Source organism: Pseudonaja textilis, chromosome Z (genome assembly GCF_049901715.1).
Source record: "Pseudonaja textilis isolate UNSWEBS1 chromosome Z, rPseTex1.2, whole genome shotgun sequence".
Classification (NCBI taxonomy): Eukaryota; Metazoa; Chordata; class Lepidosauria; order Squamata; family Elapidae; genus Pseudonaja; species Pseudonaja textilis.
Genome location: NC_142008.1, coordinates 80,701,519 through 80,717,059, shown reverse-complemented (window position 1 = coordinate 80,717,059; position 15,541 = coordinate 80,701,519). Strand labels below are relative to the sequence as shown.

At 36.2% G+C, this 15,541-nt stretch overlaps 1 protein-coding gene across 11 annotated transcripts in view; it reads left to right on the top strand.

Annotated features, from left to right (window-relative positions):
* FHOD3 (formin homology 2 domain containing 3) overlaps positions 1-15,541 on the top strand; it is a 288,676-nt gene that overhangs the window by 170,771 nt on the left and 102,364 nt on the right. For 5 of the 11 annotated variants that reach the window (XM_026719582.2, XM_026719581.2, XM_026719579.2 and 2 more), the window contains 3 exons: positions 2,336-2,470; positions 3,878-3,928; positions 14,798-15,006. In XM_026719582.2, the coding sequence (XP_026575367.1) occupies positions 2,336-2,470; positions 3,878-3,928; positions 14,798-15,006 (395 nt within the window). Of the gene's footprint in view, positions 1-2,335; positions 2,471-3,877; positions 3,941-14,797; positions 15,007-15,541 lie in introns of all 11 variants that reach the window. The other 6 variants (XM_087916030.1, XM_087916028.1, XM_087916027.1 and 3 more) reach the window with 2 other exon arrangements.

Here is a 15,541-nt window from a genome sequence, read left to right as displayed (position 1 = left end):
CGCATGCAGGGGTGCATGTGGGGCCACACATTCATAGAGAGCATACAAGTGCAGAGAGGGGCCATGCACCTGCATGAGACAGTGCATGAATGTGGGAGGGCCTTGCATTTTGGGTATGCACACATATGCTTTAGGCATATGGGACCAAAAGGTTCACCATCACTGCTCTAAACCTTTTAGTTTTTCTTCTAGTAATTCAAGTAGTTTACATTTGATATATACATACTTTGGGTCTTCTGTGGGCATAAGCTGAAACATATGATACACTTTGCAAGTCACTATAGTGTCAGTCTCTATTTCCATGACATTTTTCTTTGTTAATTTTTTTTAATTCTAGAAATTACATATTTTTCCTATTGCAACATGTCAGTTTACAAGTGTTCTTGATCTTTTGTTCTTAGTCTTGAAAATTTGAAATTTTAAAATTTAAATTTTTTTAAAAAAGTATTTAAAATTAAAAATGATATTTAAGAGTTGAAAAAAGAAAAGAAATTAAATTTTTTGAAAAAGGGTTTTTTAAAAAAAGGAATTTATAGGTTTTAAAAATTTAAGAATTTACAAGAGTTCCTGGCCCTTTTTGAAGTAATATGCACTTCTTTTGGGGGCTGGGAATTTCGGGCAGTTTTCTAGGAGATCCTTTGCTCTTAGTCCTCTACTCCCTGCCTTGGAAATTTATTCCTTTCCTTCCTGTTTACAAGTGTGTACTGATCCTTTTTTCCCTGCTTTGTTGCTGTTTGGTTGCCTGGCCAGGTAATTTCAGGTACGATGTGCTGATGTGAGCACTCTGCTTAGGTGATCCACCACACTGCTCTCAGCTGTTACTGGTCTGACAGCCGTACTGCTGTCTCTCGCTGCTGTGGGCACTGCTGCTCAGTTGGTCCTCTGCGCTGCTCTCAGCTAAGCCATTGCTGGTCCATCGTGCTGCTCTCAGTTGCTATTGTGAGCACCACTGCGCAGTTGGTCCTCTGTGCTACTCTCAGCCGTTGCTGGTCCATTGTGCTGCTCTTAGTCACAGCTCTGGTCACTTCACTCCTGTGTCATGTACCTCTGCACCGCTGCTGCTCACGGTCTGCTTTGTTGCTCACAGCTGCTGTTGTGCTACCACCTAGCTCCATTTCACCACTGCTCAGGGGCCTCCATTTGCATCACACTGCCTCCACTCAAATGTCACGGCTGCACTATCAGCTCAGCTGCTGCCCCTTCTCTCAAATGGGTCACCAGGACACCTCTCAGTTGGGACACTAAGCTGCCTCTCAGCTAGGCCACCTATCAACTGGACTGCCTCTCAGTTGGGCCATGTCAGCTGTGCCACTTTTCACCTCTGTTGTAGGAGTACAAGTTCTCTTTTTGTTCCCTTCTGTAGCTAATCTTGCTCTCTTGATATAATCCACACATGTATTGAAAATGACAGATGAATAAAATTTGCAAAGTAAAACAAAGCACATGTATTAAAAATGACAAATGAATATGAAAGTAAAACAAAATTTCAGCTTAAAAGAAAAAAATAGTATCTCAGATGAAAGTTAAAAAAAGAAATATCAGCTTGTTAGTGTAAAAATATTATATATACTTAAACACACATACACATACACACACACACACACACACACACACACACACACACATGGAATAAAAAGATAATACAAGGCAGTCCACAAAATATTTAAAACATATTTAAAATTTGTAATTCACAAAAGAAGGTAGAATGATAATTGTAGTTCAACGCAATAAAAGCAGTTCAGGGCAATTAAAGTTTACCATCTAGGCAATAAAATGTATGATCTTATATAAATTGTATAATATACAATTTATATAATAATATATAATATATAGCAATAGTACTTAAATGTATATTCACAGTGCTTTCACAGCCCACTCTAAGCAGTTGCAGAGTCAGCATATTGTCCCCAACAATCTGGGTCCTCATTTTACCAACCTCAGAAGGATGGAAGGCTGAGTCAATCTTGAGCCGGTGAGAATCGAACTGCCAAAATATATATATATGGATCTTTGGTTATTCGGGTTTTCTCCCGCGTAAGATTGGAAGTATCTAGGCAACGTTTCGATGAAGTCTCATTCATCATCTTCAGGCTTCCAATCTTACGCGGGAGAAAACCGAATAACCAAAGATCCACATACAAATACCATGAGAACCTCAGAAAACACACACACACACATATATGCATATGCATATATATATATATATATATATATATATATATATATATATATATATATATAATATGACTTAATTAACAAAATTTCTTTAATTAGGAAAATACAATGAAGGCGATAGTTTATTTTAAGTCAATGAATTTTTCTACTTCTCTTATAGGACATCTTTGGGTGGTCTCCTTACATCATCATATAGGCAACACCAAGAGTCCTTGGCAGTAGAAAGAGAACGGAGACGTCAAGAGAGAGAGGAGAGGCTGCAAAGAATAGAACGTGAAGAGAGAAACAAATTCAAGTAAGCAACAATTCTTTAATCATTTTTTACCTTAATGAATGTGTTAGATTTAAAAAATATTTGCTACCTATTAATATCTCCACACTGATTTGTATTTTTCCATCTAAGAAAACTGGGAACTCTGCTGTAAAATCTCAAGATTAGATTTTATAGTCATACAAGGCAACTGAGGTATGTGTGAGAGAACTAGACATTTACCCAAGTATTTGCCTCCCCCCATCACACACACACACACACACACACACAAACACACACACAGAAGGGGGGCGGGAGAAAGAGAGAGAATGTAAAAGTGTGTATATATGTATGTATTACTTGCTTAGGAAATATATTTAAATTTTGCATTTCTCAATGGGAAGAAATTCTAATTCTTGGGGTAAAAGATTTTTCTGATTAGAGTAACATTCAATAAGTTTGAATATACATAAAAAGCTATCTTTAACATCTCCCAACAAGGATTTCAGATATAAAATTTGATATAATGTCACTTAATAATAAAACTAAATATGAATAACTGCAAATGGCTTTCATAAGAAAACCTGTGGGTTACTTCATATTCACGGTCAAAATTCACTGTGATTTTAAACATAATTTTGAATTGTATAATGTAAGAAGCTCTTAAAACTTTTATTTGAACACTTGAAAGGAGATGTTCTTTTAAAAGAATTATTCTAGTTTTCAGCAAGAAAATGAAAGAAGAAATGAGTTATTTCTCTTCCCGCATTTGCCATGACCACACAAGCTAGAAGACCTTTAATATGCACCAAGTGAACTCCAGGCTGGTTATTTTTGGTTCACAGTGCCATGCAGCTTTAGTTTTCTCCAGAAGAATATATAAAAATATATAAAAATGTAGTAAACAGTAATACAAAATTCATTTTCCAACCATTTAGGACAACAAAAGCCTTCACTGTGAATCTGATTAAGGTCCATCAATTTTTGACAGCGGTTGAAACAGGCCAAAGGTTTTAATTAATTAATTAAAGTCCCAGAACTAAGCTTGTTAACTTATGATTAGCATGTATTAGGAATGGCTACACTGCACCTCAGGGATGCCTTATTTACGCAATGTTTCCACTCTGTTGGGGGATCAAAAAAGAAAAAATAGGTTCAGCATAGGACACAGAACTTGATCCAAATGAGGGGACAGCAACCAATGATCTTATCAACATTTCTGTCTCTCTCAGCCACTGTTTACTTAGCAGCCATTTTATTTAGTGACCAACCCATTGCAAGAAAACACAGTACTAAATAAGAGGGTATACTCAAGTCATGCTATATTTTCATGTAGAAAATGACTAAAAATTTAGTTGCTTTTAATTCATTTGTTCTTCCTTTGTCTTGCTTAATTTATTCTTTCTTGTTGTTTTTATTTTACCTGTAACTTTGTGCATATCTCTTTTTTAGTCAAAATTATCTAGATAAAAGAGAAGAGCTGAGACAAGCAAGAGAAGAGAGGTTTGTAGAGAGGTCTGCTTTTGGCTGCTTTGTATTTCTTATATCCATTGCTAAGAGGTGCATGATTCTATAAACACACTTCTAACTAAACTTACAAAAAAGAACATGCATAGAAAATTGTTATATACACAAAAATAAAAAATGTAATTACTGAAAACTAAAAAAAATACATGAACTATCTGTGTCCTTAGTATCTGTTCACCCTCATTACTGTATTTTGTTGTACAAGTAATGGACGCAGTATTGCCTCTAAAAATGTCGATTCATTTTATGTTCTCAACCATGGGTGACCAACTTTCATCAGCCCAAGAACCATTGAATACAGTGTTGACCATATTCCCAAAGTAGTCACAGTCAACTTTCAAAGTGGGTTGGATACTTTTATTTTTTTTAAATTCCATTATTGTTGAATTCAGTCAGCCAATTGTTTAGATTCGGCATTCTTGTCCACCTATTGAGTTCTTCCCAAGGACTTAGGAAATGTTGTTTAATCTTATTAAATATTTTGTTGCTTGATGTAAACTGTTTCAAATAAAACTGCCTTTTGCAACTGACTGAACGTAATTTTGTTACTGCTTATGGTGTTCAAGTGGTGCTCCAAATGTGTTGGAATTTCACTCACAGCACCATCACTTTTGCAGTTTTCTTTTTTTTTTTTTTGCCAGTCAGTATTATTATCTATGGGTAATCTACAATTAGATTGACAATCTAAGGCTGATGAAATTTAGTAATTCATGTTCTAAGCAAGAACCTAAAGTAACATTTAATATAAAGTTTCAAGCTGTTGAAAAGAGACAGGCTGCATTAATAGAGGAATAGAAGCAAGATCACATGAAGTATTAGTACCACTTTACAAAGCCTTAGTATGGCCATACTTGGAATACTGCATCCAGTTTTGGTTACCACAATAAAAAAAGATGTTGAGACTTTGGAAAAAAGCGTGCAAAGAAGAGCAACAAAGATGATTAGGAAGTTGAACACTAAAAGATAAGAAAAATGGTTGCAGGAATTGGATATATTTAGTATTGTGAAAAGAAGGATTAGAGAAGACATGATAACATTGTTCTAATATTTGAGAGGCTGCCTTTTTTCCCAAAGCACTAGAATGCAAGACAAGAAACAATGGTTGGAAACTAATCAAGGAGAGAAGCAACCTAGAACTAAGGAGAAATTTCCTGGCAGTGAGAACAACAACCAGTGAAATGGCTTGCCTTCAAAAGTTCTGGGTGCTCCATCATTGGAGGCTTTTAAAAAGAGACCAGACAACCATTTGTCTGAAATGATACAGGGATTCCTGCTTGAGCAGAGGGTTGGACTAGAAGACCTCCAATATATCTTCCAAGCGTGTTATTCTGTAAATTCTTTCTCCCCAGTTGTTTTCACCTGTTAAGTCTTTTTCAGTTCTTAGCAAACCCAGTTGATCAATATCACTTTTTGGGTGCAAAGTATGGTGTGTTGTCATTTTTATTTTTGTCTTCTGATTCCAGTTGTTTAATCTGGGTCAGGGTTTATTATTATGTCACCATCATCATCATCATCATTGGTTCTTTTTGCATGACTCACATAAAGTAATAAGTTTATTACAATGAATTCTATCCATGTCAACATCTTCAGCATCTTCCCATTTGATGTCCACTGTCCACAAGTCATCTTTTAACATCTGATGCCAAGTTTTGCATGGTCTGCCCTACCTTCACTTTTCATCTGGCAGCTTCCATCGTACAGCATTTTTCAGGTATTGATGTTGTGGCCGGCAAAAAATATGGCCAGTTAAATCATTTGACATTTCGTCACAATGGCCTGCAATTTCCTGAATCCATTCCATTGCAATATTTCTTCTTTGGTGACATTGTCATGATATCCAGAATTCTTCATAAGTAATGCTGATGGAACACATTGAGATTTTGTGCTGTGCATGCTGTTATTGCCCATGTTTCACTGGCGTAGTTCGCTGTTGGTACAATGATTGTCTTCTAAAGCTGTAACTTGGTCTTCCTATCTTATTTTTGGAGCTGACCAAATAAGTCGTAAGCGCTGTGTTGCTGAAGCTTTACAAGTTCTGTGTTTCGCATCTACATCTGTGCTGCCATCTTGTGATAAGATGCTACTGAAGTATTTAAACTGTTGGCCATTTTTATTAATTGTTGGTCAGTTGTGATTAGTCTGTTAGGAAGGTGACTCCCAATCAATATGACTTTGGTCTTATCCACACTAATACGTTGTTCTGCTTTTCTAGCCTCAGTATCTAAGTTGGTAGTCATGTCCTACAAGAAGGTACTCATTTCTGACAACAAATCAACCTCAGCAGCAAAATCAAGGCCTGGGATCCTTGTGTGATTCTTCCAGGAAATTCCAGTGTTTGATCTATTCATTGCTTTCTGCAAAACAAAGTCTATGCAAGGAGAAAGAAAAAGGGTGATAAAATGCAGATCTGTGTAATACTAGTCTAAATGTTAAAAAAGTTAGTGGCTCCACTATGAACCTTTCTTTACACAGCAGCTGTTATGATAGAGATTTTTGAAGATGTTAATAAATTGATCTGGGATTCTATATTTTCTAAAGATGTTCCACAGGGAGTTTTCACATGATATCAAAAGCCTTCCTGAACTTTATAAAATTTATGGCAAGTGATCTCTGGAACTGATGTAATGCTCAGTAATGTTGCATAGTATGAGCATTTGTTCAGGGCATGACTGGCCATGATGAAACTCAACCTGTTCCTCCTGCAGTATTTTACTAATTGCTGCTTGAGAGTGCCTAAGGAGAATAATTGAGAACGTGTTGCCAGATACAGGAAAAAAAGATACATTTTCTTGGAAATTTAATAGTAACCCCCTTACGCCAATTATCAGGAATGCATAGTGTGCAGCAATACATGTTTAACAACCTGGTCATCTCTATCTCTGCCAGCTTTCAGGAGTTCCACTGGGATCTGGTCTAAGCCAATAGCTTCATTATTCTTCAGTGCTCTAACTGCATGTAAAACTTTGTAGGTTGCAATCATGCCCAATTCAATGTCCATTAATGCAATGGAATCAGCATTAATGAAATCATAGATCATACTGGAATTGGCTGGTTCAAGGTTTCTTTGACGTGTTCTACCCATCTCATCTCTTGTTCTTTGTGAGCAAAAGTTTCCCATTCTTGTTTTTAATTGGAACATTAAGACTGGCACTCACATTGGTTAAATCACAAACAATTTGATGTAGTATCTATATCATTCCTATCTGATGCCTCTTTGGCTTCAGTATCCTGGCCTTCCAGCCACATGTACTTTCTGGGCCAGCTTAACCTGGGAGTCCTGTTCTCTGTATTTGTCCTCTACTGCTCTTCTTTCAGTGTCTGATCCCTTTGACCTTACGCAATCCTGTGCTTGTCAGTGAGATTCCAGGTACCATCTTGAATCCATCATTCTCCATGAACCTTGATGTCCTATTAGTATGTTGTTGCTATTGACAATGGCCTGTTTAAAATGTGGTCTTGCAGTAACTATTGAAATGTGTTGGTCAATTTAAGTTGGAACTGGCAATTACTGCAGCATCCTTCAATTTCTTGGTTGCAAAAGGATTTTCATGAACCTAAGTCGGAGTGATGCTATGACCAGATAATGGCCTGAGTTCACATCTGCACCCTAGTGAAAGTGTAAGTGAAGCAACACCAAGTGCCACTGACCACAAATGCATATACAGTGGAACTTCAAGTCGCGACCATAATATGTTCCAGGACTATGGTAACAACCCGATTTGGTCATGACCAAGGCCATCTGTGCATGCGCAGGAAAAGAAAAATGGCACTGAAGGGTAAATCGCTGTGGCTGTTTGCTACCCGAAGGTATGTTCGTGACCAGAAACAAAACTTTGCCAAAAAGTCTGGTCGTCACCTAATTTGGTTGCAAACAGAAATGTTCGTGACCCAAGGTTCCATTGTATAGTTAATTTCATTGCTCATGGAAAATACCCTGTTGCCAATGAATGTGCTTGTGGGCAAATGTGTTTCTGATACATAGAATGTTCATAAACACATTTGTATAGCCAAAATGTGTGGCCCTTTGTTGTGTTTTATGCTATGTCTTTGTCCATCAATCTAGGTATTCAGGTCTACGATAACCAATTTGATGTCATGATTGGTAATATCATTAAGCATCCCTTGGTGCCAAACATAAAAGTCTATTTATCTGCTTCTTTGGCCTCTTCCATTGATGCATAGACCTGAATAATGATAAATTATGCATGGTGGGATAGGAAATAGGCTTCTACCAAATCAGCATATTCAACATCCTTTTTTTTTTTTTTGGGGGGTCCAGCACCATAATCAAGGATGGATAACTGTTGCCATGCTGGTTTTGATCTGGTTTTGGTTTCTACTTGCTTTTTCCAAAACAGTCAAGTTTTTACAGGGCAGATTGCTAGTCCTACTCCTAGCCCTCCTCCTTTATCTAGATTTTGGATTAGCAATAACCACTGCTGAGCTACTCAATCCAACAAGTGCCTACCACAGACAGAGTTATTATCTTATAAATACAATATATAGTTTTTTTCAGGAACTGAATATGTACTTCTCTGGGTAGTCTATTTCTCCTTATGTAGTCTGTATGAACCCAAAAGGCTTCATCCATCTCTGATATTACTGCTTGCTTACTTCCAAGACTTCCGCCAACAATCCTTTCATTTTATCAGGGAGGTCTTCTTACTTCTATGTTTTGGAATCTTAGAAAATGTTCAGCTTTTTCCATTTCCGGGGATATTACTGATGCTTCCAGACCCTTGTCCTCTTGTGTTAATCTCTGATCCATTTCATTCAGTTTTTTTTTCAGTTTGTTCTGATTTTTCTCCCACTTTTTAAATTCTTTCTTCATTCCTTATCATTATTTATTGGATGTTTTCTACTTTGTCGTCCATTTTCTGTATTTTTTTCATGTAGTTTGGCCACTGACTCCTTTATTGATTGGAACATCGCATTTGTTTCCGCTTGCATTGCGCTTCTTTCCAGCAATAAAAAGTTGTCCAGAGATGTTTGGCTTATTGGGCTTGGGACAGCCGCTACTGCTGAAGAGAGGGTCAAAGTGGTTTTCTTCATCTTTCAGTAGCACACAAAATAAGCAATAATTTCACAACATACCCCCAAGTATTCCACTAAGCCTTCCCAATTATCTCTCAACTTCAATTGGCTATTTATGGCCAAACCATCACTGCTAGGTTCCTCTATCTCTCTTTTTACCACTTCTATGCAAATATCCTCTGAAATATCCATTCAAAAATACTCTTTGTATAAATTTTCACTCTTCCACATTTTCTTTTTTTAAAAACAATATTATATAGGAATAGACAGAATTTTTATTAGTCTATTGAGGTTCACTAGGTCCACAATATGTCTCTCACAAACTTTTATACGGCAAACATTTCTCTTGCAGATCGCCTTTGCTTCTTCTTCTTTCCTCTTAGGTGGATAGGCTATCTAGTTTTATTTATTTGTAATTTAGGCCCACAAATGTCCCCAACAGTTTTCCCAAAGTATTCCAACAGTTCTTGTAGAATTTCCTCTTTTCTTCTCCTTCTCCAGTTATAATATCACAAAGTTAATTACAATCCATCAAGATAAGTTATATTCCAGCCCAATTTGGCAAGTCTTTATATTTTCCCAGTTTCTAAGCTTATAAATCTCAAAAGGTAGCAGGGAAGACAAAGAAAAGACAAAATATAAGATAAAAATGGGAGGGGAGAAAAAAGTCCAGAAGAAAAAAAGCAGAAAAAAAAAAAGCAAAATAGCAATTCAAAAGTGTTCTATTCAAAATGATTCCAGTTACCTGCTAGAGCCAGAGAGCTGTTAATTTTGCACAGTCATAGTTCTTCCACTTTCAACTCCAGTCTCCCAGACTAAACAAGTTACAGATGTCACTGTCGTTCACATCTCAAGGCCATGTTTATTCACAAGTCCTTCCACGTTAAACACTTTCTCTGCCAACAAGAACTTGTTCTGTTCTGTTCTGTTTCTTCTGGTTTAATCTGATCTTCCTAATCCTTATCTTTAAAAGTTTAGTAACTTTTCCTTTTTACAGCCAAAAGCTCCAAAGTTTTTGTAGTGAGAACAACAGAGACTCAACCTCACTAGTATCTCAGTCTCCTCTCTTCCATTCTTCTCGGGGCAAAATAGTAAATTCTTTCTAACCTTTTCCCTTCTTTATGGCTGAATGCCTTTTCACCACCAACTCCAGAGGTGGAAGGTTTAAGTCCCACCCTCTGATGTTTCTACTGACTGACAGGGAGTTAAATACGTTCTTGTAGTCAGTTCATGGTTTATTCAAGTCAATCTTGCAGTTTTCCAAAATCATCTAATCAATTAGGAACTGATCTTTTCTTCCTCTGCTGTTTAAAGGTTTCCTTTCTACTCAAGTGGAAACAGGTTGTTTTCAAGTAGGATCAAATGAGTGTATCAAATGAGTGTTGTGGCTCAAATGAGTGTATTCGAGCTTTTTTCCATTCCTCTGGCAGTTCCCCCAGGCTCCAGGATCTTTCAAAGATTTTATTCAATCGTTCTGAGAGCACATCTTCCAGTTCCTGCACTACCTGAACAGAAGATGTGAATTCACTTAGAGCAGCTAAGTATTGTCTAATAAACTCCTTACCTATTTTTACCTGCATTTCACTTTCATCTCCCACAGTGCTGCTTTTGTCAGGTTGGAGTATTTTTACCTTTTAAGCAAAGATAGATATTGGAGTTCTGCCTTCTCCCTACTACCCATAACCCTCCTGCCATCTTCTTCCACTAGTGGACCAACAATTTTCTTGACTATCTTCTTCATCCTATCAAAATAAATTTCCCCCCTCCTGTTTTTAGCTTTTTATTGCAAACCTTAGCTGATTCTGATTCTTATCTCTGCTAGCTCCATCGTTGCATATTTGGACTATTTATTAGTATTCTGCTACAGTTAGAAGCTCCTCTTTTCATTTTTTACTATTGTTGTTCTTTTATCCCTTACCTTATGAGAAAGATCTTTTGCAACTGTTCTAGTTTTGCAAGATGAGTCTTGTTTTTCTTTCTCAATAATATTGTTTTTGTTTGGCCTTTAATATCTTGTTTTCCAGAGCTTCCCAAGCATCCAGGGAATTGTTTTTCTCTAGAATTTCCATCCATTAAATCCTTTCTATACTGTTTGTTGAAATCAGCTCTCTTAAAATCTACAACACTAGATGATTTGTTTTTAAAGTGCCCATGGATTAATCTCTTCAAGACACATTAAATCCATAAAGACATGATATGAGGTTGACTGACTATAATTTCCTGGATCATTTTTCTCTTCTTTGCAGGTAGTGCAGCTGAACAATCCGTATACCTTAGCTTCTAGATGTGATAAAGCATAGACACACTAGGTGGAGCAGCCCATATCCTCGATCTAGGGAAAAACATGCAGGCCAATATCCAACACTTCTCTAGATTAGGGAAAGGAATACAGGATAGATTTTAGAAGACCCAATCACAGATTTCCCATATTTAGTCATTAGTAATTTACTAATTTATTTTATTGTATTATTTAGTAATTAGTAATTTAGTTATTAGGTTCTGAAATGAACAGTTACACCAAATTCTTTTTTACTCAGTCATTCATGTTTTCAGCACATACATCTGTGGCAAAGAAGCTGTAGCTTCTTTTGGCTTCCATACTGAAAGTATTAATGTCTTTAGGGGAAAAAAATAGCATCATTGAAACAACATTGTCGGAAAGAAGAAATTAGGTGCAATGTTCATGTCTATTTAAAAAGCACTAAGAGACTAATAAGTTATATTTATATTGAAGACAGTAACTTAAATCCAGTTTCTGATCTAGAGATATTAATCTACAGGTAGCTCTCTGATTTTTCTGATTGAAAGTTATGAGGTCCTGAACAAGAGGAACTTAGTACTGGTCTGCAAGATTGTGGACATCCCAACAGATACATGGTTGTGGTTCAGGCCCTTGCCAACGGATTTGCAATTATGGTTGCACATTCCACAGTCATGCAATGGCAAAGTCAGTGGGGTAGCAGAAGGTAGCAAATTGGTCCTTTCCCACCACTTTTTCAATCACCCACCCACTTGTGTACCTGCCCACACTCCATAGCAGATTTTATTCAGATTCTTTTAAATAAGAAACTGGTGTGTTGAAGGTAAGATCCCAGCTTCCATCTTTCCTTTGAGATAGTACAGATAGATTGAATTTGGAAATATTAGGTATCTAGGTACAAGAATAAGGACATGGAGAACCTGGAATTGGGTTAAAGAAGAACTATGTGGAACAGTTAAAAGAGCAAGACATGTAGTTTGTAAATATGTTTATTAGCCTAATAGCTAAAAAGATATCTGAGCATGAGAAAAATATTTTCCATTAAAGCCAAGAACAGAAGGACCAGCCAACTGAAATTAACTCTGATTCAATCTAAAACTTAGGAGGAGGCTTCTAATGGAAAAAGTGGTTAAGTAGTGAAACTGAATTGCCTTGAATAACAGTGCACACTTTCTAGCTGGAGGTTTTCAAATGGAATTAGTACTCCTACTATTAACAGGCAAATGGACAAGGTTATCTATAAGGTCACTTATAACTTGTAACATTCTTGTGATTCACTCTGTTGTGATGGTAGCACATGTAGGGGTTTATCTCATTTTAATATTCATTACAAAATTAAATTGTTATTACTTTTCAATGACTTCTTCGTTTTGCTGTATGCTTTCTTTCATAAACCTTTCTTCAACCCAAAGCTATTGCAGATCTGTTGTGTATCCTTGTTGCTTAGGATTGAGACATAGTTCTGTTTAGTGGTTGTGTGTATGAAAGTATAGCACTATAGCTTCTGAATTTTGTTTAATTTTAAATTAAAGAATGCTTTGTGAGCTAGGAACCATCTGACAGAAGATTTGCATGATATGTGAAAGTGGGATTCATTAATTTGTCTACAATCTCTGCCAAGGATAAAAATACTAGTGCAAGTACTGTATGTTGGATATTCCATTTTATTCTCTCATTTCTCACACATTCAGTTTTTAGAAGAACCTTCTCATTGAATTTTTACACAATTTGCTTATATTGACTTGGGAAATGACATGTGACACAAAAACAGGGTATAGGCTTATGTGAGAAAAGTGCAGTTTAAAAAGTTAAGCTCTTTCAGAGTTAAAAGTGAAGTAGGCATCTAATTTTAGAGGTTTTAATTTTAATTTGGAAGGAAAAGGTCCATTAGTTATCAAAAATGTAGAAAACACTGTTATTGTAGAGAAAAATGTCTTTATCTTGCCATTTGCATGTTAGTTTGAAAAGTTTATAGCAATGAGACATTGGAAGTCGTACACATTACTTGGCATGTGAAAAATTAGTTTTGCATGGAAAGGAAGGGAATAGAAATAGAATAACAGAGTTGGAAGGGACCTTGGAAGCCATCTGAAGCAACTCCCTGCTCAAACAGGATACCCTATTCCATTTCAAACAAATGGCTGTTCAGTCTCTTCTTGAAAGCCTCTGATTGATTGTCCTCACCTTTAGGAAATTTATCTTTAGATTGCTTCTCTTCTTGATTAGTTTCCATCCATTGCTTCTTGCCTTGCTTTCAGCTGCTTTGGAAAATAATCTGATCCCCTCACCTTTGAGGTATCCCCTCAAATGTTGGAACATTGCTATCATATCTCCCCTAGTCCTTCTTTTCACTAGACTAGGCATACCCAATTCCTGCATATGTTTTAGTCTCCAGATCCCTAATCATCTTTATTGTCTTCCCTGCACACTTTCCAAAGTTTCAACATCTTATTTGATGTGGTGACCAAAACTGGATGCAGAATTATAAGGGTGGTCATACTAAGTCTTTGTAAAGTGGCACTAATACTTCATGTTATCTTGATTCTATCCCTCTATTAATGCAGCCTAGGATTGCATTGGCTTTTTTAGTTGCTGATGTACATTGTTGGGTCATATTTAAGTGATTATCTACTTAAACTCCAAGATCTCTCTTCCACTTACTGGTATTAACCTAAGTTTCCTCTAGTCTGTACCTGTACAGTTGTTTTTTCTTGCCTAAGTGTAAAACTTCATTTTTATCTACATTGAATTTTATCTACAATTAAATTTTGATTTGGCTGTTTTAGAAGTTGATGACTGAGTAACATAAAATCAGCAGTCTACTTTATATGTATTCATGTATGCACTCCATTTTCAAATAATTCAATACATTAGTAGACATCTGGAAGAGACACATTTTCCAAGTAATTTTGGTCACAACATATAAAATAACAAGATTGGTAACTGGTCTTAATAAATAGTTAGTGAATCTTCCCTGCCTAAAATGCAAAACAGATGTATCTTTGTTCTTTTCAATTCACTTTTATGAATAAACTATATGTGATGTCATATCCAAGTTATTGGATATCTTAAGTCTGGCAGACAAACCTTTTAATGTTTTTTAAAAGTTTCCATTCTAGAACAAAGTGATTCCAGTGTACTGTACTTAGAACAAATAGTAGCAGGTTCAGACAGACACTCAGACTGTTTTTAGTCCAAACATTTATAAGTTGCATTCTTTAAGGGCTTTCTTCTCTGAGCAGGAAGCTTTTTCCACTCACTCTCTTTAGTAAAAGAGATAGATATTTGGAAAGCATTTTTCTGATTTTTTTGAAGTTGTTTTGGGGGGCAATATAAACAAATCTGAGCAACATTCTACATTGTTTGTTTGTTTGTTTGTTTGTACATCTTCCTCCCCATCCAACAATGGAAGATTAATCCATCAGCTTGATTTGCTGTCTGTTTCATGTGTCAAGAAGTCATATATTTTCTTATGGCTGCTTCATTTATAAACAAGTATAAGCTGAACTTTTTTTCTTCTTTACGGAATCCCTTTGGAATTTAACTTTCAGATATAAACACTTGGAGAAATTGGCAGCTGAAGGATGTGAAAAGGAGCTGAGAAATCGAAATTTATGTTGGGACAAGAGTGACTTATCCTTGAATTTGGGTGGTTCTTCAATCCCAACTGTTACCATTCCCAAGTGTGCCAGCCCAGGTTCAACAGATTCACAACCATCGACTTGTGTGACTTCTTGCATAACATCACAAATTCTAGAAGGTAAGTCTTTTAACTGGCAAATATGGCAAATAAATATTTACTGACTATATGGTGCTCCAGTTTATGAAAGTGTGATTATTGTTGACACTTATGCTTAGAAATTAGAAATCTAATATTCTATAAATTAGATTGAATTTAAAATCATGGTGAATAAGGGCTCTAAATGGATACTGTAGTATTAGAGGCAGTATTCCTTTGAATGGCAGTTGCTTGGAAACCAAAAAAGAATGTAATATTATGTTAATATTGTCCTTTGAGGAATTAAATGCTAGACTAAATAGGCCTATTTGATTCTGCTTTTGATACATACTCTTCATATTGTTTAACAATCTCATGCAGTCTGGCTGAGATAAAACAGCTTAATGGGGTTGGAATAGAAGACCTCCAAGATCCCTTCTAGTCATATTTTTCTGTTCTGTTCAATTGGCTTCTGATCTCTTTACTACTTCACCCAGTTTGAAAAATATCTCATTCAAATCCAATGTGGAATTTCAAAAGAGCTTGTCAATCAACTTATATAGCTCATAAAGAGACG